The 27,340-nt window shown below is 44.0% G+C and overlaps 1 protein-coding gene across 1 annotated transcript; it reads left to right on the plus strand.

Moving 5' to 3' along the window:
• Nucleotides 1-1,053: 1,053 nt before the first annotated feature.
• LOC129783159 (hsp90 co-chaperone Cdc37-like 1) lies at nt 1,054-24,898 on the plus strand. Its single transcript, XM_055793009.1, has 8 exons — nt 1,054-1,240; nt 15,416-15,697; nt 16,459-16,552; nt 17,866-17,981; nt 18,291-18,413; nt 19,339-19,494; nt 20,296-20,410; nt 21,931-24,898. Exons 1-7 carry the CDS (start codon nt 1,130-1,132, stop codon nt 20,392-20,394), a joined length of 981 nt encoding a protein of 326 aa, XP_055648984.1. The 5' UTR covers nt 1,054-1,129; the 3' UTR covers nt 20,395-20,410; nt 21,931-24,898.
• Nucleotides 24,899-27,340: the final 2,442 nt, after the last annotated feature.

Here is a 27,340-nt window from a genome sequence, read left to right on the forward strand (position 1 = left end):
GGGCGCAAAAAAGACCCCGGCTGCTCTCAGCCCTGCGGCTCCAGCCGCTGCGCACAGCTCACTGAGCTGCCATTACAGCCTCTGCGGCATCTCATGGGGACGCATCGCGTTGCTATGGAGACTCAAGCATTTCATGCCAGAACGCCACGGCTGCCAGCACGCAAATTTTGCGGCTCGGTGTAACTAGGTGCGCGGTTCAGGGAGCTCTCACTGAGTGCTGCTCGCAGTGGCAGAGAAGAAGGAGAGACGTGAACTCAGACATCTGCCAGCCCAACGGTATGTGTATAACATGCTTAGCAGTGCTGTCTGCACGGGCAATCCTTTGGTTACATGCATATACCTTCAAAGAACCTCCACACACATGTTACAACACTAGAGCAGACCTGTACGTGTATACACATTTGATTAATTCCTGGAGTAGCCTCTAGATGAAGATGAGGGAACAAAGACTGCTAACTAGCCCTCCACCTTTACAGAAAAATTCCATGGAACTCTGAAAAAGAAAACACAGAAACATCTTTTTAGCAAAGCTAAACATTGACCTGCGTATGTTACAAAACTGATTCAGCATAAAGAACCATTTCCCACACTGATGCAACCATCACCTCTTGCTCTGTAACAACATCCAAACCTGTGACTGTGAAGCAGATCTGAGATACACATACAGCAACCAGCTCAGAAGGCAGAGGACTAGGTGGAGCAGACTGAGCTGCTCCTGGAACTTTGCACTGAAGGCTTTCCCTTGGCTGCTTGCAAACAGATCACAACCGATCACATTCCACCCAGCAACAACTTCAGCAAGGCTATTTCCCTAAAAATAGTTTTCTGTCACTGATCCAACAAAACAGGCTCAATAATAAACAGAACAGAACACACCACCACCACCTCCCATGTTACACTGAATTGAGACCCCCCTAGCTCGGAAGAGGCAGGGCTGGCTCTACCCCACGTGACCTGGACCAGTGGTGGGGTAACGTGTAGGGTGAGGGAGAGGAAATAAGCCTTACGTTTGCCGTAGGAGGTCGGGTGCAGTGTCACTTCCGGGGAAGCTTGTAGCGGCCTCAAGCAACAGGAATATCCGGTTCAGGGTTGGGGATGTTCTGTCGGTATTGTGTAGTTTGTGGTGAGGATGGCATTGTGGTCTTCCTCCTTTCAGGGTCTTGGTTCGGTTGAGGAAGATGAGGAACGGGAATTAACTCTCACATCTATCCAGCGCCTGTCAGAATCGCAGGTGTCACAGGTACGTCTCTCCCTATACTGCTTGTCGTGCCGTTTTCTTGTTCTGCTGAGTTTATTATGCTCCGTGTGCTTCTTTCTTCCTCTGGCGGGAGGTCTTCAGCCAGACGTGTCAGTGGTGTGGGTTTCTGTTGTTCTACTGAGCCTTAGGTGGAAGCATGCGTGACTCCCACCGCTGAGGCATTCTACGTTGCTAGCCCCTGCACCTGCAGGGTCGTACCTGATTTCACCTCTGGGTTCTCAGGGAAGGGCTTATGACTATCAGTTTACAGAATCAACTTACAGAGAGCGGGACGTGTTTTGGGTTCATACATGTGTACTTTCTTTGTGCTGCGTGGTGTAAAATATAAAATGAAACCACTGAAGAGGTGCAAAGGTGTGAGTCTGAGAATGATTAAACTTTTCTTTCTTTCATAAATGGAATCACTGAGCCTAGTATATTGGCATAAACAGGCATGCATAACTGTGTGGTTATCCTGGATCTGTTTAGCTATCTTTGAACGTGTCAGAAAGAACGTGTGTAGTAATGCTATAGGTAATATTGGAATTTGTCATCATCCCACTGTCACAAGGAAAACAGTCTCAAGTTGGGGATTTTTTTTTCATCTAATTTATTGCCAATCGATACAAACTCAATTACTGATTCAGGTATTGAGAGAGGACACTACCCCACCCCCCCAATTAAACAAACAGGGAAACACCTTTTCTCCCCCCTTCCCCAGGTTCAACTTCAATCAAACATCTCCCTGCTTCTTAGTCTCAACTTCCCTTGGTTTTGCTGGGTTATGATCTAGTGACAGGTGGCACAAAGGAGGTTGGGGTCATCTGCATAATGGTTTCTTTCTGCAGCTCCTTGCTGCTTACTCATTTTCTTTCACCACTCCTTGCTTCTTTCTTGTTGTTCTCTGATCTAGCGTGGGTTGCTCCATGGGTTGCAGGCCTTTTGAGTGTGCCTACTTTGACATGGCTTAACCACAGGATGCAGTCCCTTCACAGCATGGCTGCTCTGGAGTGGAGTAATTCCTTTCAAGATTGTATCTCCAGCTGGTACCTACATTGTCTCCTTCCATGCCTCCTCCCACCAACAGCTGCCATTCTTAAATATGTTTGAGGAAGTTTTCTAAGAAGAAAATTAACTCTATCCCAGCTGAAACCAGGACACAGAGGCACCAGGTGTGCCAAGTTTTGGCATGCAATGGATTATTTACATAATTTTCAGAGCTGGCTGGAACCAGCTGTGACTGGCACATAGTAGTATATGGCCTCTTCCTGCACAGGTCACCCTGCAGCCCCCTGCTACCAAAACCCTTTACTTTCCACCCTTTACCTCTGTGAAACACATATTTAAGAACTGTTTGAACATACATCCATTATAAACTTTACTTTCAACATCATCACAGTCTTAATATACATACATTATAAACTCTACATACAGCAAATTACTTGGGTTGCCAAGGGAATGATAACTGGGTCTCTTTGAGTACATGCAACAACATTGGGGTTAGTAGAGAGTGCTGTAGTTGGTTCCTTCCTGTGCAAACCACTCTTCTTCCTATTCCAAAAAACCCAAAGCTTTCCTGTCCTGCCTGTCCATCTACAGTGGTTAAGAAAGTCAGTCCTGATGATGGCAGGGGCAGTAGGGCCAATGGCAGCAGGTAGTGAGTACTAATCCTGTCTATTCAAACTGAGGCTCCCTTCCACTAGAGGTAGGCATGTCTCCCCTCCAGTTGTTCCATTAATGGCTGTACTTCAATCAGCGCTACACAATGAGGGCAATAAGGTGCACTTGGTGCCAGTATCCACTAGGCTACTAAATTGTTGAGGCAAAGGGGTGCTTGGCCACCCTACCTAGATAGTCCAATAAATTCAGTTATCCCCATCCCCTACCAGGCCAATGCTGCGCATGCACACATACACGCATCCCGCAGTAAATTCAAATCGGTTGTCAGAACAGTATGTGGTCCAGAGATGGAGGTAGGAGAAGGCAGTGGTTTAACTGAACTCTGACCTCTCCCCTGTTCTTGCAATTCTTTAGCTTGCAGTGCTAGATCTCTAAAGGGCCTTCCATCCTGCTCTGTCATATCCTCTTCCTTTCAACAACATCCATAAGTCCCAGAGTGTAGGAGGGGGGGTATGCAGAATTCCCATTCTTTCCTGAGGTTAACCATACTACCAGATCCTCAGCATTATCCTTGTCCATGCTGCTAATCTTGCACCGTTTTTCTGGCATGCTCCCTCCAGTACAGTATATATAGGTCACTCCTTGATCAACAAGGCATCCCACCAGGTTATCAGGTGATACTAGAGGAGTGTTAGTAACTGTGTCTAGCCATCAGAGCTTTTGGGCCATGGTGTCAGTAATGATCACCTTTTCAGGGTCCCTCCCTTCTCACCTGTAAATACACTCCAGCAGCCCAAGCAACTGCAACTGATTACTCCCTTCTTCCTAGGTCCTCCATGGGGTTATTTCATTTTCAGGATCAGGCCACTGCCCAGCCTATCCCTCCATCAGCCAATCTCAAAGCCCTTCTCTTTTGCACAGGGCTGTGTTTGCAAGTGGCATAGGCCCCAAACTCCCCAGAGCTCTGCTCACTTGAACTATTGGCTGTATCCCAGCAGCTCTGGTTTCTCAGCACCATCATAGCCACTTCAGGGGCATCTCCCTGAGGCAGCAGTTGTAGGTGTCCTGCATTTCTATAATTTCACTCCAAGTAAAGGATTGCTGAGTGCTCACGCTGGGGAGCAATGCTCCCATTTCCATAGCTCTGCTTAAACACTGTAACTTTCTAAATCACTCTGATTATTCCAATCCCGGGCTGTGACAGGTCTGAGTGTTGCCTGTATTCTCCACCAATGCTTTCACATGCAAAACAGTCTTGACTCAGTGTATTTTACTTCATATAATTTATTGCCAATTGTCATAAACTTAATTACTGATTCAGTATTGAAGGAAGAAAACATAAGCTGTTGAACACTTAAGGGAACACTTTTCCTCGCCCTTTCCCAGATTGAGCTTCAGTCAAACACCTCTCCTTCCTTCTTCCAAGTCTCAACTTCCCTTGTTTTTGTCATGTTACCCTCAGTCCCTAACAATTCCTTCGATGCAGTGACAGGTGGCACAGAAGGTTGGGGTTGTTGTATAATAGTTTCTTTCTACTGTACCTTGCTTCTTACTCTGGGTTCTTCCGCAGGCTGCAGTCCCTTTGGGGAAGTGCCTGCTCTGGCATGGAATACCTCCTTCCAAGGGTGCATCTCCAGCCGCGTCCCTAGCAATGTCTTTTTCCATGTGTCCCATACAATTTTCTTCCTCCAGCAGCTGCTGCTCATCTCTTAAATATGTGTAAGCAGAGATGCCATGTGCTTTGCTGACTGGCTGAAGTTTTGGCACGCGATGGGTTGTTTGCATCAGTTTCAGAGCTGGCTGGAACAGACTGTGACTGGCACAAGGCAGTTCATGGTCTCCTCCTATATAGGTCACCCCTGCAACCTGCTGCTACAGAAACCCTGTAATTTATACGTAATACACCCACAGTAACAGCTGAGCATTTTACGAGAGCTGGAGTATAGGAGTTACTTAAACATTATCATGACTGAAAAATAAATGCTGATACAGTACGTTTCTCTGTAGGTGAAAAGTCTTCTCTAAATAACTAAATTATAGTCATAGGACAAATTAGGTTGGAAGAGATGTTTGGAGGTCTCAAGTCCAGCCCCCTGCTCAAAACAGGTTACTCAGGGCTTTGTTCAGTTGAGTTCTGAATATCTCCACAGACAGAGTTTTCACAACTTCTCTGGGCCCCTGTTCCAGAGTTTGACCACCCTTCTGGAAAAAAACTAACTGGAATTGCCCTTGTTGCAGCTTGTGTCCATTGCCTCTCATCCTGTCCCTGTACACCTCTGAGAAGAGTCTGACTCCATCTTCTCCACATTCTACTATTAAGCAGTTGTTGACAACAATAAGATTCCTCTTGAGTCTTCTCTCGTGAAGGCTGAACATACCCAGCTCCCTCAGCCTCTCCTCATATGTCACATGCTCCAGGCCATGACCATCTTAGTAGTCCTCTGCTGGACCTGCTCCAGTATGTCCATGCCTGTCTAGTACCAGGGAACCCAGAAGTGCACACAGCACTTCATGTGTGGTCTCACAAGTGCTGAACAGAGAGGAAGGATCCCTTTCCTGGAACTGCTGGCTACACTCTTGCTAATACAGCCCAGGATGCAGTTGGCCTTCCATGCTGTAAGGGCACGCTGACGCCTTATGTTCAACTTGTCCATCAGGACCCCCAGGTCCTTTTCTGCACAGCTGCTTCATAGCCAGTTGGCCCCCGGCCTGTACTGTTGCACAGGCTTATTCTAGATGTAGGATTTGGCATTTGCCCTAGTTGAACTTCATGGAGTCTTTCTTGGTTTCAGTTGGGACAGAGTTAATTTTCTTCCTAAAATCCTTTTTGCGTTTTAGACGTTCTTTTTGGTGCCCAATGTGGGGCACGAAGGGTTGCGATAACAACAGATCTGACCAGAGCGTGTTAAAAAAAAACTGTTCTAAGCATTCATTGTGTTGGTTTAATAGTTGCTGGTCACAATGTTGATTTACTTGCTCTTGGAGTTGTTGCGCTTGTTCTCAGAGTTGCATTATCTAACACCTTACTTGCAGTACGTGTTCCCTGTTGTGCTGTTTCTCATCTCTGCAGCCCGGGCTAAGGTTATAATTTTGTTGTAATTTGTAATACTGGCTTGTGATATGATAGATTTGCTGGTTGTGAAACTAACCTGGTCTGTGTGCTCAGTGTTGCTGTCACCTCTGTACTTCAGGAGTCATCTAATGGGAACTATTAATAATTATACCTTTTTGCCTTTTCTCCTCAGAGAGTCAACCTGTGGAGTAGACATCCTCCCACATCTTCCCCCTCCCTGACAGGTTAATTACAGTAGCATTTGAGAACTCTGAAAATTGTCAATATCCTTGGGATGTTGAAACCAGCATGATCCTATTGCTAGGAATACTGAATGTGTTCCAGGTCTTGTTTAAGGTTAAACAACTATTTTACAATACCACCCAGAGATCTGCCCCAAAATTGTTTCGTTATGAGTGGCACAGTGTGTGGGATAGTATGGGCAAGTACCTAGAACAGTGGGCACCTCCAGTGTTTTGGAACTTCACCCCTGAACAAGTGCAGAATCCAGAAAAAACTAGTAAAATATTTGGAAAAAGTATGCTGTCACCCTGGCAGTTCCAGAGAGGCATAAATTACTGCAATGTGCTGGGGCCTAGCCGTACCCTCAAGGGGAAAAGAAAGTCTCTGGATCTGATGGCAAATTGACAGTTGCTGCAGCTACTCCAGTCTTGGCAACCGGCACTGCAGCTCAACCAGAGAACCCACCCATGCCAGTATCAGTTGCCCCTATATTCAAGAAGAAATAGACACGAAAGTCAGCTCATTTACTAAAGGAGGACAAACCAGGACCATCACAGGAACAAGAGGAAGAGGCAGAAAAAGAGGTAACCTCTCGAGTCCTATCTCTGAATGAGCTGTGGGATATGCAAAAAGATTTCAGCCATTGTCCAGGTGAGCACGTTTTCACCTGGCTGTTCCAGTGCTGCAGTTACAGGGATAATAGTTTGGAATTAGAGGGTGGGGAAGCCAAGCAGCTGGGATCACTTTCTAGGGAAGGTAGTATTGACAATGCAACTGGAAGAAGGTTGCAAGTCCTCAGCCTCTGGAGGCGACTCCTGCCAAGCGTGATGGAAAGGGTATCCCTTCAAGGAAGATATTATATGTTGTCCAGGCAAGTGGACTGCAATGGAGAGATGTATCCAGTACCTGAGGGAACTAGCTGTGAAAGAGATGATTTATTATGACCCAAACAGCATGCAGTAACCATAGATCCAGACGAAGTCACATACACGTGACCCATGTGGTAGAAATTTGTATGGAGCGCACCATCGTCATATGCCAAATCATTGCCAATAATGAGCTGGAAAGACAGTGTGCCACCAACGGTGGATGAAGTGGATGAACTCTGGGAATATGAAGATTACATCTCTACCTCCATCTTGGCTGTGGAGAAACTGGTACAGCAACTCGACAAGGACATATCCTGCTCCCCACCTGTACGACCTGCATCTCAGCCATCAACAGTAAGTGCCCTTCTGCTTGAGAGGGAGAATATAGGAGATGCACACCATGGGGTGCCCTGTGGTTTTACATGCAGGATCACAGAGAGGACATGAGGAGGTGGGATGGAACACCTACCTTGACCCTGGAGGCACAGGTACATGAATTTCAAGGAAAAAACAATCATAGATAGGGGGTCTTTCAGGAAGGCTGCTGTTCTAGTCCCCAGTGGGCAGTTTCCCAGACAGAGTGGAAAGGCTGACATTACTCTCAATCCTATGAAAAGGAATTCTAATCCATTCTTGCAAGATGTAAGTGGGCAGGACTACTCCACACTTACATCTGCTCTGCACTGCTTGCCATCCTGGTGGGAAACCCTATGATCAGGATTAGGGGGACCCTGCTTCCAGCGAGGTGAAGGACAGGGATAACCAGGTTTACTAGACTGCGTGGATCTGATGGCTTACATGTCAGACCCACAGGAGTATAAAGCTCTAGTAGACACCAGTGCACAGTGTACCCTAATGTCATCAAGTTATGAGGGGGCAGAACCCATTAGTATTTCTGGAGTGACAGGGGATCTCAACAGCTAACTGTATTGGAGGCTGAAATAAGTCTGACTGGGAATGAGAGATGAAAACATCCCATTGTGACTGGCTCAGAGGCCCCATGTCTACCTTGCCCAGCCTCTTGGATGACCCTTCTGTGGTAGGGTTGCTGAAGGTCGAAGAATAACAGGTGCCGGTCACTCCCACAACGGTGCACCGGTGACAATACCGCAACAACTTAGACTCCCTCATTCCAATCCATAAGGTGATTCGCCCAGAGAGCCAAGGATCAATCAGCAGGACCCTCTCACCCTTTAATAGCCCCATATGGCCAGTGCGAAAGCCTAATGGAGAATTGAGATTAACAGTGGACTATCATGGCCTGAATGAAGGCTTACTGCCATTGAGTGCTGCCATACCAGACATGCTAGAACTTCAGTGTGAACTGGAATCGAAGGCAACTAAGTGGTATGTCACCATTGATATCGCAAATGAATTTTTCTCAATCCCTTTGGCAGCAGAGTGCAGGCCACAGTTTGCCTTCACTTGGAGGGGTGTCCGATACACCTGGAATCAACTGCCCCAGGGGTAGAAACACAGCCCTACCATCTGCCACAGTGTGATCCAGGCTGCACTAGAACAGGGTGAACCTCTGGAACATTTGCAATACATCGATGACATTACCGTATGGGGCAATACAGCAGCAGAAGTTCTTGAGAAAAGGGAGAAAACGGTCCAAATCCTTCTGAAACCTGGTTTAGCCACAAAAGAAAGTAAGGTCAAGGGACCCGCACAGGAGACCCAGTTTTTGGGAATAAAATGCAAGGTGAACGTCATGAAATCCCAATGGATGTGATCAACAAAATAATATGTCTCCACCGATTGGTAAGAAAGAAACTCATGCTTGCTTAGGTGTTGTGGGGAATGCATATTCCAAGTTACAGTTGGTTTGTAAGCCCTATCAGGTGAGCCAGAAGAAGAATGATTTTGAATGGGGCCCTGAGCAATGGCAAGCATTTGAACAAATTAAATGGGAGATAATTCAAGCCCTTGGGCCAGTCTGGACAGGACAAGATGTAAAAAATGTGGTCTACGCTGTAGCCGGGGAGAATGGCCCTACCTGGAGCCTCTGGCAGAAAGCACCAGGGGGAGACTCAAGGATACAGAGGATCTGAGGCCTGCTATACTCAACCTGAAAAAGAGATACTGGCAGCTTATGAAGGCGTTCAAACTGCTTCAGAAGTGATTGGTACTGAAACACAGCTCCTCTTGGTGCCCCGGTTGCCAGCGCTGAGATGTTCAAAGGGAGGGTCTCTGTGCATCATACAATCGATACTCCATGTAGCAAAGTGGCTTGTGCTGATGACACAACGAGCTCGAATAGGAAATCCCAGTCATCCAGGAATCTTGGAAGTGATTATGGACTGTCTAGAAGGCAAAGATGTTGAAATGTCACCAGAGGAAGAGGTGACGTGCTGAAGAGGCCTCATTGTATAATGAACTGCCAGAACATGAGAAGCAATATGCTTTGTTTACTGATGGGTCCTGCCATATTATAGGAAAGCATTGGAGGTGGAATAGAGTTCCCTATGACAAGTTGCAGAAACTGCTGAAGGAGAAGGTGAATTGAGTCAGTTTGCAGAATTGAAAGCTATCCAGCTGGCTTTAGACATTGCTGAACGATGGGGAGGAGAATCAGAAAGGAATGTAAAATTTGAGGGTTGAGATAAGAACAATTTAATAAGTAAAGCACGAGCCACAAATGCAAGCAAAGCAAAACAAGGAATTCATTCACTGCTTTCCATTGGCAGACAAGTATTCAGCCATCTCCAGGAAAGCAGGGCTCCATCATGTGTGACAGTTACTCAAGAAGACAAATGCTATAATGCCGAGCATCCTCCCCCTTCCTCCTTCTTCCCCCAGTTTATATACTCAGCATGATGTCATATAGTAACGCATACCTCTTTGGCTAGCTTGGGTCACCTGTCCTGGCTGTGTCCCCTCCCAATTTCCCATGCCCCTCCAGCCTTCTTGATGGCAGAGCCCAAGAAACTGAAAAGTCCTTGTCTTGGTGTAAATATTACCCAGCAACAACCAAAACCATCAGTGTGTTATCAACATTGTTCTCACAGCAAATCCAAAACACAGCACTGTACCATCTACTAAGAAGAAAATTAACTCTATCCTAGCTGAAACCAGGACAAGTCCCCACAGTCTAGGAGGAAACAGCGACCTGCTGCTCCCCTTGGACATGCACAAGTCTATGGAGCCAGATGGGATCCACCAAATGGTACTGAGGGAGCTGGTGGAAGAGCTCACCAAGCCACTCTCCATTAGTTATCAACAGCCCTGGCTAACTAGGGAGGTCCTAGAAGACTGGATGTTAGCCAGTGTGACGCCTATCTACAAGAAGGGCAGGAAGGAGGATCTGGAGAACTACAGGCCTGTCAGCCTGACCTCGATGCCGGGGAAAGTTATGGAGCAGATCATCCTGAGTACCATCACACAGCGTGTGCAGGACAACCAGGGGATCAGGCCCTGCCAGCATGGGATTATGAAAGTCAGGTCCTGCTTGATGAACCTGATCTCTTCTATGACAAGGTGACCCACCTAGTGGATGAGGGAAAGGCTATAGATGTTGTCTAACTGGACCTTAGTAAATCCTTTGATGCTGTCTCTCACAGCATTCTCATGGACAAACTGGCTGCGCACGGCTTGGACGGATATACTGTTTGCTTGGTAAAAAGCTGGCTGGATGGATGAGCCCAAAGAGTGGCAGTGAATGAAGTTACATCCAGCTGGTGGCTGGTCACAAGTGGTGTTCTTCAGGGCTCAGTATTGGGGCTGGTTCTGTTTAATATGTTTATCAGTGATCTGGATGAGGGGATGGAGTGCACTCTCAGTAAGTTTACAGACTACACAAAGTAGGGGGGTGTGTGTGTATTGATCTGCTTGAGGGCAGGAAGGCTCTGCAGAGGGATTTGGACAGGTGGGGCTGATGGGCTGAGGCCAATTGTATGAGGTTCATCAAGAAGTGCTGGGTCCTGCATTTGGGTCACAACAACCCCACGCAACGCTACAGGCTTGAGGAAGAGTGGCTGGAAAGCTGCCTGGTGGAAAAGGACCTGGGGGTGCTGGTTGACAGCTGGCTTAACATGAGCCAGCAGTGTGCCCAGGTGGCCAAGAAGGCCAATAGTATCATGGCTTAGATCTGAAACAGTGTGGCCAGCAGGACAAAGGAAGTGATTGTCCCCCTGTACTTGGCACTGGTGAGGCCACACCTCAAACACTGTGTTCAGTTTTGGACCCCTCACTTCAAGAGGGAAATAGAGGTGCTGGAGCATGTCCAGAGAAGGACAATGAAGCTGGTGAAGGGTCTAGAGAACAAGTCTTATGAGGAGCAGCTGAGAGATCTGTGGTTGTTTAGTCTGGAGAAGGAGACTCAGGAGGGACCTTATTGCCGTCTACAACTACCTCAAAGGAGGTTGTAAGGAAGGTGGGGGTAGGTCTCTTCTCCCATATAACAAAAAACAGGACAAGAGAAAACAGCTTAATTTGCACCAGGGGAGATTTAGATTGGATATTAGGAAAAATTTTGTGGAGTGGCTGGAAGAAAACGGGCATATTACGAGCAATCCAGACCGCATAACTTGGTTGTAATAACAGGCCGCAGCCCTAACAAGCTGCAGGTGTTGTGAAGGACGTGTGCAAGGCCAGGGGAGATAGGGAGGCTGTGTGTTCACTGAGAGATGGGGGAGTTGGACAGAGGGATGAGAAAAAACAGGATGCCTGCACGAGGGGGGAGCAGCGTGTGGGCACCACACTGGGACCAATCATAAGGGAGGTGGAAGCGTGTGGACGAGTGGTTTTAACCTATCACTTTTTACATAACAAAGCCTATGTAGCGTGTGTATCTCTTGCTGAGAGTATAAATTGCTGTAAGTCTTTTAATAAAGTGGCACTAACTTGATCATATTGGTCGTATAAGTTGTGTCCGAGCCTCCTGCTTCAACAAAATTTCTTCACTGGAAGGGTGGTCAAATACTGGAACAGGCTGCCCAGGGAAGTAATGGAATCACCATCCTTCTAAGTGTTTAAAAAATGCATAGATGTGGCGCTTAGGCACATATTTTAGTGGTGACTTGGCAGTCCTGGGTTAACAGTTGGACTTGATCTCAGAGGTCTTTTCCAACCTAAATGATTTTATGATTCATTAGCCCTTGTCTTGTCCATGGGGCTCCTTTTGAAGAGAGAGCCTGCATCCTGTTTGTAGCCTGCAGATGGTTTAGAGAAAGAAAAAAAATCTGGAACTGCTGAGTTTCTAGTGTACATCTGTAGGCAATATAAATACTGTGGTGTAAGAAATCATTTCTATCTCCTACTTGTTAGTGACTCTCAGTATGTTTGGAAGAAGGAAAGGGATGCTTATCTTGTGCCCCAACTAATTCATAGCTTAAATTCCACTTTCACTAATAGTCCAGGATAAGATCAGAGGACATGCAGTGAGCATTTGTTTTGAGTTTACATGGCAATGTTGGGGGGGGCTGCATGGGTGGCCTCTGTGAGAAGAGACCAGGGGCTGCCCTCACGTCAGGCAGAGCTGGCCAGAGGCCAGCTCCAAAATGGACCCACTGCAGGCCAAAACTGAGCCAATCAGCAAAGCTGGTGGCACCTCTGCGAAAGCATATTTAAGAAAGGTCAAAAGAATACTGCATAGCAGTTGTGAGAGGAGTGAGGAAAAAATTTGAGAGAAACAACCCTGAAGATATCAAGGTTAGAGAAGAAAGAGGAGGAGGAGGTGCTCCAGGCATCGGAGCAGAGATTCTCTGGAACCCATGGAGAGTACCACGTGCCACAGCAGTTGTTCCCTGCAGCTCATGGAGAGGACCGTGCTGGAGCAGATATCCACACTACAGCCCATGGAGGACACCACACAGGAACAGGTGGATGTGCCCTGAAGGAAGTTGCAGCTGGTGGAGAGCCCACACTGGATCAGGGTACTGGCAGGAGCTGCAGCTCGTGGGGGACCCATGTTTGAGCAGTCTTTTCCTGAAGGACTGTATAACATGAAACAGATCCATACTGCAGCAGTTCTTGAAGAAATGCAGCCCATGGGAAGGACCCCACACTGGAGCAAGGGAAAAGTGTGAGGAGGAAGGAGCGCCAGAGAGGAACTGATACAAAGTGAGTGCAACCCCCATTCCCCATCCCCCCAACACTGCTCAGAACAGGGAGGAAGAGACAGAGGAGTCGGGAACAATGGAGTGAAGTTGATCTTCAGAAGGGGGGGGGGGGAAACGAACAACAACATGTTTTCAGTTTTGTCTTTGTTTCTCACCATCCTACTCTATTTTTAATTATAAATAAATTAAATTCACTTCTCCAAGTCGAGTCTGTTTTGCCTGTGATGGTAATTGGTGACCAATCTTCCTGTCTTTATCTTGACCCACGAGCTTTTTTTCATCTTATTTTCTTCCTCTGTCCTGCTGAGGAGGAGTAGTGAGAGAGTGGCTTGGTGGGCACCTGGCAGCCAGCCAAGGTCAACCCACCACAGTAATATTAATGCATGCTGGAAGGTAGGTAGTAATAGTTACTCTATTGTTATTTGACATCTGTCGTGGTTTAACCCCAGTCGGCAACCAAGCACCATGCAGCCACTTCGGAAGTGATTGGTACTTAAGCGCAGCTCCTCTTGGCACCCTGGTGGCCATTGCTGGGATGGATGTTTAAGGGGAGGATTTCTTCTACACATCATGCAACTGATGCTACATGGAGTAAGTGGGTCATGCTGATTATACAACGAGCTCAAATAGGAAATCCCTATCATCCAGGTAACTTGGAAATTATTATGGATTGGCCACTAGGTAAAGATTTTGGGATGTCACCAGAGGAAGAGGTGACGTGCTGAAGAAGCCCCATTGTATAATGAACTGCCAGAACATAAGAAGCAATATGCCTTGTTGACTGATGGGTCCTGCCATATTGTAGGAAAGCATTGAAGGTGGAAGGTGGCTGTACGGAGTCTCCGATGACAAGTTGCAGAAACTGCTGAAGGAGAAGGTGAATTGAGTCAGTTTGCAGAATTGAAAGCTATCCAGCTGGATTTAGACATTGCTGAACAAGAAAGGTGGCTGATACTTTACCTTTATACTGACTCATGGATGGTGGCAAATGCCCTGTGGGGGTAGCTGCAGCAATGGAAGCGAGAGCAATTGGTAATGTAGAGGTAAACTCATCTGGGCTGCTGCATTATGGCAAGATGTCACCACTCGGTTGGAGAATCTGGCTGTAAAGGTACGTCATGTAGATGCTCATGTACCCAAAAGTCAGGCCACTGAGAAACATTGAAACAACCAGCAGGTGGATCAAGCAACCAAGATTGAAGTGGCTCAAGTAGATTTGGATTGGCAACATGAAGGTGAATTATTTATCGCTGAGTGGGCCTGTGACACTTCAGGCCATCAAGGAAAAGATGCAACATATAGATGGGCCTGAGATTGAGGGGTGGACTTAACCATGGACACTGTCGCACAGGTAATCCATGAATGTGAAACATGCATTGCAATATAGCCAAGCGGTTTGAGCCTCTGTGGTATGGAGGATGATGACAGAAATATAAATATGGGGAGGCTTGGCAGATTGACTATAGCACACTCCCACAGACCCACCAAGGCAAGCACCGTGTGCTTACAATGGTGGAAGCAACCACCGGATGGCTGGAAACATACCCTGTGCCCCATGCCACTGCCCAAAGCACTATTCTGGGCCTTGAAAGACAGGTCCTGTGGCGATATGGCACCCCAGAAAGAATTGAATCAGACAATGGAACTCATTTCCAAAACAATCTCATAGACACTTGGGCCAAAGAACATGGCATTGAGTGGGTATATCACATTCCCTATCATGCACCAGCCTCTGGGAAAATTGAACAATGTAATGGATTGTTAAAGACTACGCTGAAAGCAATGGGTTGTGGGACCTTCAAACATTGGGATAAACATTTAGCAAAGGCTACCTGGTTGGTTAATACCAGAGGATCTGCTAGCTGAGCTGGTCCTGCCCAGTCAAAGTTTTTGCATGGTGCTTGGTTGCTGGCCGGGGTTAAACCACAACATCATAAAGCAGATGCTTTCTTCTCAGAAGTATGTCTTGCAAGTATTCTGCTATTTTGGCTATTGCTAATTTTGCAGAATAAAGATAGCCAGAGGAGAGTGTGGAAAATCCTTTTATCTAGAAAATATTTTTATGATATACAGTCTGGAGACTGTATTATTGGTGGTAATACTTGATCCATGATTCTGTAAGTATCTTTCAATTAGGTTTAGAAAGCTTGAAGTAGAAGTTTCCGTTAAAAGTAATTTAGCTGAACAATATTGTGTTTAGTCACTGTTGTGAATATAATATTGTTTTTACGATGCCTTCCATGTCAGTGTTCTATTTGGGAATTATATGCTTCATAAATTCTATCAATTTTCCTTCCATAAACAGCATGTTTTGTTTTCCACACAGACACAGACGTATATTCAAGGTATTGAATTAATCTGTCAAAACCAAAAAGAGTTTGTGAAGAACTCTGTAGAATCCAAATGGAATCTAGCAGAAGCCCAGCAGAAACTTGGTAGTTTAGCACTGCATAATTCGGAATCCATTGATCAGGAATATGCCAAAGCACAGACTGAAGCTTCAGAACTGAGACAGAGAGAGGAAGAATGGAGAAGAAAAGAAGCAGCACTAATACAGAGGGAAAGACAGAAAATATGGAATACAGATTCATTTAGTAAGGAGGTATTTAATAAGGTATGGCCTATAAATGTGTATGAAAACAATTATAAGCCTTTTTTATTCCATTTATTTCTCTTCTTGAGTGTTTTCTATATTTAGTATAGTGCTTATTGTAATGTCTTGAATGTTTTTCTTTCTTAATTTGTCCTATTGAAGAGGACATGTTGCACTGATATCATGAATGTGTATGACACCTCCTTTAACTGGGAGTCAGAACTTATATTTGTCCCTTATAGCAACTGTTGCCAAAACCAAGGATGAGAAAAAGTTCTTCACATTAAGTTTGTTTCTTTGTTATGCTAAATTCTCACATTTGAAACATGCACAGTTTGCCTCTAATAACGTTAATTTCTTAATACAGATTATGTTAGCACAAGCTGTCTTCATAGTAAATGTCAGTTTTGTTTTCAGCACTTAACTTGAATATGAACCATCATTTTTCATAATTCCACTGAGTTAGCTTCATCAGGGCTAGATGGTATAGATATTTCTCATTGTTTATAGATCAGTAAGTTCCTACTCGTGCATAGAACTTTGAGATATATTATTGCTCAGAAGAATAATATGATAAGGCATTTTTCACCCTATTATTAATTAGATGAGCTGTGTTTTAGTAAATAACCTTCCTGGGTACATGAAGTGTTGGGTACATGTGTGTTTGCTGGGCTGTGTTTAAAACTAGAACATTGCCCTTTAAGTAGTAATGAATTAAAATAATCCTATAGGTCAAAAAAGGTATATGTGGAGATTCTATAATAGTTTTTTCTCATCTTTAGAGTTTTATTAGTCAATATAAAAGAAAAGAAGTAGAAGATGAAGATATATCTAAATCATTTATACAGAAACATGAACAAAAGATTAGATACTTTGGTAAGTATGTTGCTTCCAACATTTTGCAGTTTAATCTCCTGTAGAATTTGTGTAGGTCTATTTCTTTTTTTCGTTATTGTTATTACTGTTGTAGAAAATGGATGCTAACAAATGAAACATCTGGCGAGGAGAGTATCTAGATTCTTGTTTCTCAGGACAGGCGATGTGGCATCATAACAAATAACCATTTCAAAGTAATGGAAGCTGTAAAGCACAGAAGCCCGTTGGTTACTATGATCAATGAGAACTTCTTGAGTCAACATAGAACTGAAAAAGTTTTTCAAGTCATAAAAATTAAAATTCTAGCAACTTTTTCTGCTGTTCCATGGGAAATGACAGGGGCATTAATGGAGATGCAATTCCTGCATGTAAAAGTGCCTGGGACCTGCCTCCAATAAATAGCTGGGGGTTTTCTGTCTGTTAATCCATGAGGGGAGGTGAATGATAAAAGGTAAATATCTGCAAAACAGCTGTTAAGACTATGTAGAGATGGAACCGATCTTTTGTTTTTAAATATATAAATATATGAGTGATAGAAGGGTAAAACTTTGTATCTAATACTGGCAAGCAGTAAAATATTACTAATATGTGTATTAGGGCAATTAAATCATATGAAGGAAATGAGGGGGAGGTGATCATCTCACTGTTTGAATTTTGAGTTCTGACTTTTAACCTGCAGGTCTTTCCATGAAGGTAGTTTCATGCTACTTACTACAATTAAGTCTTCTAGTTAACTTTCAACCACTGAGTTGGCTCTCCTGTTTTTGACCTTAATGCTTGAACTTGGTTATAAAAATAGCTTTTTATTTCCTAAACCCTAGCAAACCATGTCAAAGCATATTAATTTTAGACTATGATTATGCTTTCATTTCTATTTGTCTTAACTTGCAAGCACTTCTGTCAAAATCACTGACTATAAATCTCCATCCATCAATTTTGTTATACTATCAAATTCTTAATAAATAGGTATAGATACTACTTGGTTACAGTGTGTGAAAACCATTTACAGTTAACCTGTTTTTAACGCTGCCAGAGATACAATAAAAATAAGATCTTAACAGTAGCAGCTAACTATATTTCAGTATCTTTAGTCTGAGCATACCTTATTGGTAATGTTCTTTTAGCACTGGGAGGTGTTTTAATAACCAAAAAATATAGAGTTCAGTTTTATTTGCATGGTGTTCTTCTAAGGTAACAATGAAGTGTGAAGGAGATTGTAGTGGTATGTAAATTTGAATAACATCTTCACTGCATTAAATCACTTCTCCGTATTGAATGTGTTAATTCATGTTGTTGGGTTTTTTTTTAATCAGGTATGCTGGGCAGATGGGATGACAGTCAAAGATTTTTGTCTGACCATCCATATCTTGTATGTGAAGAAACAGCTAAATATCTCATCTTATGGTGTTTTCATCTAGAAGCTGAACAGGTACTAGGAAGACCTTTAAACCGCTTAAAAGTATGCAATTTCCCACTTACACTACAGAAAAGCTGTCCAAATTGATGAGCCATTTAATTAATCTTCTCCCTGTCTTCTCATGTCTATGTTATCTTATTGAAGGAAGCCTCCAAAACACATTACTACATTAGATCTAGTCTCAGCTAATTAACAGTCCCTTTGCTTCTGTCAGTATCAGTTCTTTCCTCTTTAGGAATCAAATGCAAAGATGTTGCTGATTTCTAGATAGAGTTATACTTTTAAAGATACTTTCTGTAATTATGTAATTTCTCTTTTCAGAAAAGAGCTCTGATGGAACAAATAGCACACCAAGCAGTTGTGATGCAGTTTATTATAGAAATGGCCAGAAGTTGCAATGTGGATCCAAGAGGCTGTTTTCGTCTATTTTTCCAAAAAGCCAAAGTAAGTCAGAACTTGTATAACACTGAAACTCTTGATACCCTTGCAAGGGATCAGTGTTCTGAAGGAGCTTTCTTCCTGACAGTTGGAGGTTAAATATGTTACCAACTGAATCAAGCTTATGGGGAAGTGGTGTTTTGTTGGCAGTTCATTCTAGGATGAACATTTTGCATAATTCTGATCTTGAGAATGGAAGTTCCATGGATTTTTGTTAGGCCAGAGGGAAAGCAGAACATAGCATGGGAACTACAGGAGTGTGGAAAAGTGAAGTGCCACCTAAATTACAGCGCAAACATGAATGTGTCTAAGAACCAAGTGTCCTATTTCGTTTATCATAATTCCTCTCTATACAGTTTATGGCAGGGCCCAATTTGGAGTCTGTTTCTCTTCAGTCAGTCATAGTTAGCTCTGGAATGCTGAGAGGGAGAGAAAGATGTGAGAAGACTGAAGCTGTGGTTTGATGCAGGTTCTATATTAAGTTATCCAAGACTGAAGAATCAAATCATGCTGATCTTAATGCTGCTTTAAGGACTTCAGTTGACACCCACTTTGAATCATGCTTTGCTTTTGAATTGAGTGCTGCCATTAGTACCTTTTCTCTTAAGGGTATTGGCTTCTGAGGTGGCATAAAGGAAGGATTAAAATTATATTTGTTTTGTTCTTACATGTTCTCAGATGAATAACTCAGTTGCTATACCCATCAAATGCTAAAGTCTCTCTTTGAAACAAAGCAAACAAACAAAAAACAGCATACCTGAATCTTCTTTTTAAGCTGACTGGTGGTAATATTGTTATTGACTTGTACAAACCATTATCCTTTAATGAGTATAATATGCATTACTGCAAGACTTCTCTTTAGCAGTATGTATGCTTACAACTAGAAGTAAATCTGGCTGAGATGAAAAATATTTCACTCTTCTTTTTACAGGCAGGGGAAGAAGGCTATTTGGAAGCTTTTAAAACTGAGCTTGAAGCATTCAAATCAAGAGTGAGAATCTGTTCACAGTCTCAAGCCTTTATACCTACGTCAGTACAGAATCCCAGTGTCTATACTGGTATTGTAGGACTGGAGTCTTTGTCACAGGTAGGCTTTTTATTTCCAAAAATGAATATAACAACTCTTTTAGGAATAGATTTTTGCTACACTCTTGAGAAGATGTACTTTTTGAGATCTAGGAATAGGCCTCTCCATACGTGAAGCACTGTCATTTCTAACATGCACTATTAGCAATATGCAAGAGAGATTGTTTCTCAAAGCTCTCACAATTTATAGCATTAAAAGGCATATGTTAGTTCAGTGCCCTTGAATAATTGTGCTAAATGGAAAACTGCATCATTAACCTGTTCAGGCGCTAGAATTAAATATACTTTGCATCACAGGAGGCGAAATGAGCTTTCAACTGAAAATGACTAATCCTATTAATGGAAACCTACAGGTAGTCAAGTCTAAGGAAAATTTACACTGTGTTACGATATTCTGCCCTTGGTTTTATCTTTATTTTGGAACACCGGGGCCTTTGGTTTCAGTGCTGGTGATGATCACATCTTGGGCTGAAGATTAAAATTTAAAAGGGTTTAAAAGCTGGATGTTGGGGAAGGAGACACAATTTAAAGTACTTTGAAATAATTTTGGTCAAGGTACCTGTTTGATAAGATCTGGTAACTGAACCCTAAGTAAATAAGGTGATAGTATGCTAGCTAAATTTAAAGAAGCTTCTTGACACTCACATTATGACAATACTGTCTGGGTTGTTGTTTTTTAAGAAATTTTATTTTATTACAAACTTATCTCATCTTAAGACAAGCAAAATAAAGAGCTTGATTTAGTTATCTGTAAGTGTATGTATGCATTGAGATTAAGCTTTGAATTCTTCATTTGTTGCAGAATGCAAATGATCGACAAGGTTGCATAAACAGAAGTGTTTCCAATTTAAACTCAATGCTACCGAAAGATGAAGAACCCAAAATGATGGACACAGTATAGCACTGTTAAGACTGAGGCAAAGTGCTCTTTTTATTATTATTATTATTATTATTTTTATTATTATTATTGCAAATAAAAGAACGTGGCTATTTTCTTAAGACATTTTTATGGGCATCGCACTTTATTTTTGGTGCTTTGAGTGGGGAGGGATTTGGACGGAGGGTAATCCAGAAACAGTTGTAATAATGTTTGAAAATGTGCTGCTAGGTTTTTGGTTGTCTATGAAGAATGGGGTTCTCATTGCCAAACATGAAACTGAATGTGTTTTATGCTACTAAATTTGCCTTTCATGATTTTGGGAATTAAAGTTTGAAAAAGAACTTGCACAAATACAATGTTTACAATAAGTGATGGATTTCTGGTGGAATCTGCTATTGTTATTAGATATGGGTATGTCTTATTCTATGAATATTGAAGATCACAGTTATACTGCTATATTGCTGGCATAGCTCTTAAATCTGGTTTTATCATTAGCAATAAATTGGTATGACATCAGTACTGCAGATCTGAATGGCATCAATTAAAACACTGGCTCTCTACCTCTTCTAAGAGGATTTAAATGTTACATTTTGCTTTCATAAAAAAAGTCTTGTGTGTTGTTCCCCTCCCCCCCATATAACTAACAATTGCTTACATATGATCTTTGGGTTGTATGGTCACTGAGAAACTTTTGGTTTTAAGACTTTAGTTTAAATTAACTAAATTTTTAAAACTAATTTTTTAAAGCTAGTTCTATAATGGAGTGAAAATTATTAGTTGAAGAGAACAAAAGGAGACTTTCAGGTACAGTGGGTGGGATGAGATTCTGCTTTCAACAAAGCTTGATCACAGTCAAGAGCCAAGCACTTGTAAGTCTGGTTTTGGCAGGTATTTCATACACTGCTAAACTAAAACTTTTTATTAAGTGAATGATTTCTGAAATTATCAACTTAAGTACTGAGAAATAGGACGATCTTTAAAAGCCTTGTGGTTTAGGATCTTGGGTTCAAATGCTATTCCCAGAACAAGCCTGGTGTCAGAGCCTCTGCAATCCAAAATTTCTATGAAACTTTTCAAACTTGCTCTTTCTATAGCAGCTCTGTCCATAAACATGTACTCTGTAGCTGAGCTATTTCAAGGGAGAGTCTGTACCTCAAATATCAGTATAAATATTTGTCACGTGTTTTTACAGGAGTCTATTATTTGTATGCTCCTTGAGCCAGATCTATTGTTTACTTGGCCCTCTGCTGCATTGCTCTGATCGCACACAGGGTTTGGAATGCATTTTAGAATAATAGTTTGACTAACCCAAGTAAATGAGTTGGTATAAATAGTTCTCATAGATCTTACCAGCAGTTGCTGACACAGATAAACTAGCTGTTATGCAACACTAGCTATTTTTTTCTTGTAGGCTCTAATTATGATATAGTAAAGTCTAAGTCTGTTGTAGTATACAGTGGGATAAGTATTAGTAAAAAATAAGCAATAGATCAGCTGATGGAAGCTCCTTTCTTGGCCCTAGTACTAATGTCTGGAACACTTGTGTTTTATCCTCAGGTTATCTGCTGTTCTGTCTAGCTATTGGGCAGACAATGAGGATTCAAGGAAACAACATACCACATCCAGGATGTGAGAAAAAGAGGTTGTTTATTGACTCAAAAACCAGAAGCTATATGGAACCGATGATAGTAATTGAATTAGAATGTCTTACGTCCCTTCTGATACCAGGAGCCCAAGGTGATGGCATCAGATGGATCTCTCATCTGGTGTACAGCATGCTGCATAGTCCTGTCTGTATCAAGGCTCAAACTGACAGGGGCTTCCTCACTTTTTTTCCATCACACGCTGGTTTTATGTCCCTTTCTTATACAGAGCAAACTAGCACTAAACATGTTGCCAGACTTTTGTCCAAGGCCACTAGCTCCTTGTGATAACAAATATCTTGAGTCTTTTCCCTACACCTGCAAAGATAGTAGCTGTCTCAGCTGCAAACTGCAGATAACTAAATATATTTATCCAGTCTGGTTTTGAAAACCTCCAAAGATGGGGACTGCACAACCTTTCTGGGCGCGTTGATCCCATGCTTGACCATCCTCATAGAGAAAAAGTTTCTCCTATCCAGTCAGGGCCTCTCTTATTTCCACTTATGCCCATTGTCTCCTGTCCTCCCACCATGCACTAGTGTGAAGAGCCTGGCTCTGCCTTCTTAATAACCTCCTTGTAGGTACTGGAAGGCTGCTGTCAGGTCCCCTCCAAAGCCTTCAGGCTGAAAAAGGCCAGTTTTCTCAGTCTCTCCTAATAGGGCATGTGGTCCAGGCCCCTGATGATCTCAGTGGCCCTCCATTAGATGTGCTTCAGTTGATCAATGTCTTTCCTGTATTGTACGTGACCCAAAACTGGTCACAGTATTCCATGTCTAATGAATGCTAAGTAAAGGGGGATAATCACTTTCCTTGATCTAATGGCTACACTACTGTTAATACAGCCCAGAATTATGTTGGCCGCCTTTGCTGCCAGGACACACTGCTGGCTCATGTTCAGCTTGCTGCCTATCAAGAGCACCCAGGTCCTTTTCAGCAGAACTGCTCCCCAGCCAGGCAGTCCTCAGCCAGTATCTTTGCAAGGGGTTCTTCCTTCCCAGGTACAAGACTAGGTGCTTGTTCTTGTTGAGTTATATGAGGTTCGGATGGGCCCATTTCTCCAGCCTGTCTAGGTTTCTCTGAATGGCAGCCCTGTCCTTAAGAGCATAATTTGCAAACTTGAGAAGAGTGCACTCTGTTGCCACCTCCAGGTCATTGAAAATGGTGTTCAACAGGACAGGTTCCAGGATAGACCCCTGTAGTACTCCACACTTGTCACTGGCCTCCGGGTAGAATATGACACATCAACCGCTATCCTTTGAGCTTGATCATCCAGCTACTTTTTCACCAATCTAGTTGCACCCCCCTTCGCCCCCATCCAGACCATAACAGTTGGATACAAGCATAGGATGGGAGACAGTGTCAAAAACCTTGATAAAGTTGAGGTAAATGTCCACAACCATAACTATTTTAATCAAAGTAGGCAACCAAGTCAGTCAAGCACGATTTATCTTTGGTAAATCCTTAATGACGGTTTCTAGTAGCCCTCTCCTCCATATGCCCAGAACTGTTGTCCAAGAGGACTTGTTTCATTATTTTCTCAGGGACTGAAGTGAGGCTGACCAGTCTGTTGTTCCCTAGATTGGCCTTTTGGCCATTTTTGAAGATGGATGCAATATTTGCCTTCATCTAGTCATCAGGAACTTCCTCCTTTCCAATGAGACAACTATGACTTTTCAAAGATGGTATGGAATGGCCTTACAAGGACATCAGCCAGCTCTCTCAGCACCCTTGGAGGCAACCTGTCAGGTCTCATGGACTTGTATGGGTAGAGTTCACGCACGTAATCCCTGACTTGATCCTCATCCGCTTCTGGTAATTCTCCCTCTTGAACCCTTTCACTAAGCACAGAGGCATGGGAGACCTTGCTAGTGAAGATGGACACAAAGAAGGTACTGAGTGCCTCAACCTTATCTGTGTCCACTGTCACTAAATCGTCTGCCCTATTCAGCAACCGGTCCCAGTTTTTCCTTGGTCAGCCTTTTGCTGCTGTTGTAGCAGCAGCATAGAGAGTTTTTATAGAAAGGCTAAGATTAGTGTGAATAGAGAAGGAATGGGAACCTTTGTGTGTGGAGACACCAGAAGGAACACACAGCAGAACAAAGGCTCTCAATTGTATACGTTAATGGCACCCAGATTAGCAGGTCATCAAGACCTCAGCACATCCACCAGCCATTACAGAAGACATCCAGGTCTGGAAACAAAGAACAGTGAACAATTCCTGATGACTCGCTGTGGTAGGCAGAAAGAATTGTGAGCTTAAATTGTGAATGCTGACAGGCTGCAGATAATTATGTGTGGGTAAACATCCAAAATTGAACTTTAGTACTCTCAAGCACAAGCCTGTGACTTGCTAGCTGCAACCAGTACAGACTGTTTGTAAATTTTGATAACTAATACTTGGACTAAAGAAGTGTGTCACATCTTGATTCCTCCAACTCAGAAACAGAACCACCAATTAGGAGCCTGATCACGTGTTGTGCTTCTGCACATGGACTATTTAAATTGGGAAAACTGGGGGCTTGGGTTACCAAAAAGAAGAAGGAGGCCTGGCAAAAAGAAAGTGAAGATCTTGGCTGGAGGAAAGATCCTGGAAGTGGGGGAAGATCAGGGAGATGTGTGGAGACAAATGCAGGGGGACATGCAGGAATCTTGGCCAATAATGCCTGAGACTGGTAACTGGGAGCAAGCTGCACAGCACAAAACCAACATGACTTTCATCTGCTCAACCCTCCTGGACCAGCAGTGATCTTCCTGATAGGAAGTACAGACATAGTGAATGTACTGCTGGGGGGGGGGAAGTGAATGTGTTTGTAAGATCACCAAGTAGGGTAAAAAGCTCTAATTTCATTGTTTCTCAAATAAACCCCGGTATCCAGATCCAGTATGGGTTGTTTGCTCACCTGTAACAGTCACAGGGGTGGGATAGGGTGGAGACACTGATCACTGTCAGCTCCAAAAGGGTACAAAAAAGCATATCCAAAACTTGCACGTGATCACTAACCTAAGAATAACCCAGGATACATTAGAAAGACTTGACAGCTGGCATCCCTTGTCCTCCATGTCATCACCTAACATCTGGCATCTTGCTGCCTGACTGCTGGATGGATGGCTTGAACATGCATAGACCTGGTGCTGTCAGGAGCAAGGAGGACTTGCTTCTCCCTAAGGGATGGGAAGCAAGGAGCTAGACATGACAACAAGACCAGCAGGGTAGAGGCCTTGCCAGCCAGGGCCCAGTCCCACAATACCCAACCAAAGCAGACTCGAGAAGGGTAGCCAGGATCAACCAAAAGTCTACATCATCAGGCAATTTCATGATGATAGGGCAGGTCCGAGGTCAAGCCAGGAAGTGAGTCTGCAGCTCAGGATCCAGTTCAACAGGCAGCCATTTCCTGGCACAGTCATGGCTGTGGCTGAGCTGGAGACAGGCACTTCTACAACATAGCTCATGGCTGAGTTTAAATGGATCTCCTGGGCCCATGGGTGAAAACCTCAGTTGAGGCTAGTCAGGGCCATTAAGGCCTACTACTGCACTCAGGACCTTGACATGTGCCTGACTGCTGGACAGACTTCTTAGATGCTTACTGTGCTGCTTTTGAGTGTGAAACTATGACTGACACTTATTTTGTTTCAGTTTCTATTTTAAATAAAATCACCTTCTGTCACAGCACTCTCCAGACTAGCTAGCTGCAACAAGGTCTTTTACCATCACATACCAACATACTCTTCATGCCAGTCCCTCTGCTGCCTTCTCCTAGTCTCTCCTCATCCAGGGTACTCTCCCTTCTTTCTCCTTCTTCCTCCTCTCTCTTCCTTGGCTGCCCAACCACTTAACAGATCCAGCCACAGCTGCACCTTATCTACATCAGCCAACCTGCAGCCCCTGAAGCCAGCCCACAGCTGTATATTATCAATGCTAATTAACCCATCTTCAATCCTCTACAACAGAGGTCCTCAAACTACAGCCCGTGGTCTGGATACGGCCCCCCAGGGTCCTCAATCTGGCCCCCGGTATTTACAGACACACACCCCCCCACACACACCCTCCCACACCCCCCCCCCCCCCCACACACACCGGGGGCTGGGTGGGGGAACCAAGTAGCCGCAGATGACTTCCTGCCACTTAATCTGCGTGCTGGCCCCCTGTTTAAAAAGTTTGAGGACCCCTGCTCTACAACCTTCTCCTCCTATAAGGTCTCCCATTGATTTTTGCTACATTGTTGATACAATGTTGCTATGATATTTTCTGCAGTAGAGCTTCTTCTTTTTGTCCTTGATGTTCCTTGCAAGTCTAAAGTTCAGGTGAGTATTGGTGTATTGGGTTTTGCATAGCAAAGTTGGGGGGGGGGGGGGGCACAGTGCTGCAGGAGTGGCCTTTGTGAGAAGAGACCAGGGGCTGCCCTCATGTCAGACAGAGCTGATTCTAGCCAGCTCCAAAACAGACACACTGTTGTCCAAAGATAAGCCAATCAGTGCAGCTGGTGGCACCTCTGTGAAAGCTTATTTAAGAAAGGGTAAAAAATGCTGCACAGCAGTTGTGAGAGAGGAGTGATAAAAATGTGAGAGAAACAACCCTGAAGACATCAAGGTCAGAGGAGGAGGTGCTCCAGGCGCCGGAGCAGAGATTCCCCTGCGGCCTCTGGAGAAGACTATGGTGAAGTAGGTTGCTCCCTTGCAGCCTATGGAGGACCACCTCAGAGCAGATATCCACACTGCAACCCTTGGAGGACCCCCACACCAGAGCTATGGGTGTGCCCTGAAGGAAGCTGCAGCCTGTGGAGAGCCCATGCTGGAGTAGGCTCCTGGCAGGAACTGCAGCCCATGGAGAGAAGACCACGCAGGAGCAGTTTTTCTGGCAGGAACTGAAGCCTGTGGGGGACCCACACTGGAGCAATCCATTCCTGAAAGATTGCACCCCATGGAATGTAATCACACTGGAGTAGTTCTTAAAATGGGGAGGAGGAGACAGAAGAGTCGGGAATGAAGGAGTGAAGTTGACCTTGGCAAGAAGGGTGGGGAAGGAGGTGTTTTCAGTTTTGTCTTTGTTTCTCACCATCCTACTCTATTTTTCATTTTCAAGAAATTAAATTAATCTTCCCCAAGTTGAGTCTGTTTTGCCCATGATGGTAACTGGTGAGTGATCTTCCTGTCTTTAGCTTGACCCACGGGCTTTTTATCACCTTATTTTCTTTCTTTGTCCTGCTGAGGAAGGGGAGTGAGCGAGTGGCTTGGCAGGCACCTGGCAGCCAGCCAAGGTAAACCTACCACAGTTGGCTTTCCTGACACCATCTTTACATGCCCAGGCAATATTTCTTTAATCTACC

This window comes from Falco peregrinus, chromosome W, assembly GCF_023634155.1.
Source record: "Falco peregrinus isolate bFalPer1 chromosome W, bFalPer1.pri, whole genome shotgun sequence".
NCBI classification, from domain to species: Eukaryota; Metazoa; Chordata; class Aves; order Falconiformes; family Falconidae; genus Falco; species Falco peregrinus.

What these genes read in the sequence shown, in the direction of transcription:
- LOC129783159 (XM_055793009.1), top strand. Translation starts at nt 1,130, where the DNA reads ATGGCATTGTGGTCTTCCTCCTTTCAGGGTCTTGGTTCGGTTGAGGAA. An exon ending in GTAAGGAGGTATTTAATAAG is followed by an intron (nt 15,698 to 16,458) that starts GTATGGCCTATA and finishes TCTCATCTTTAG; the next exon opens with AGTTTTATTAGTCAATATAA. An exon ending in ACAAAAGATTAGATACTTTG is followed by an intron (nt 16,553 to 17,865) that starts GTAAGTATGTTG and finishes TTTTTTAATCAG; the next exon opens with GTATGCTGGGCAGATGGGAT.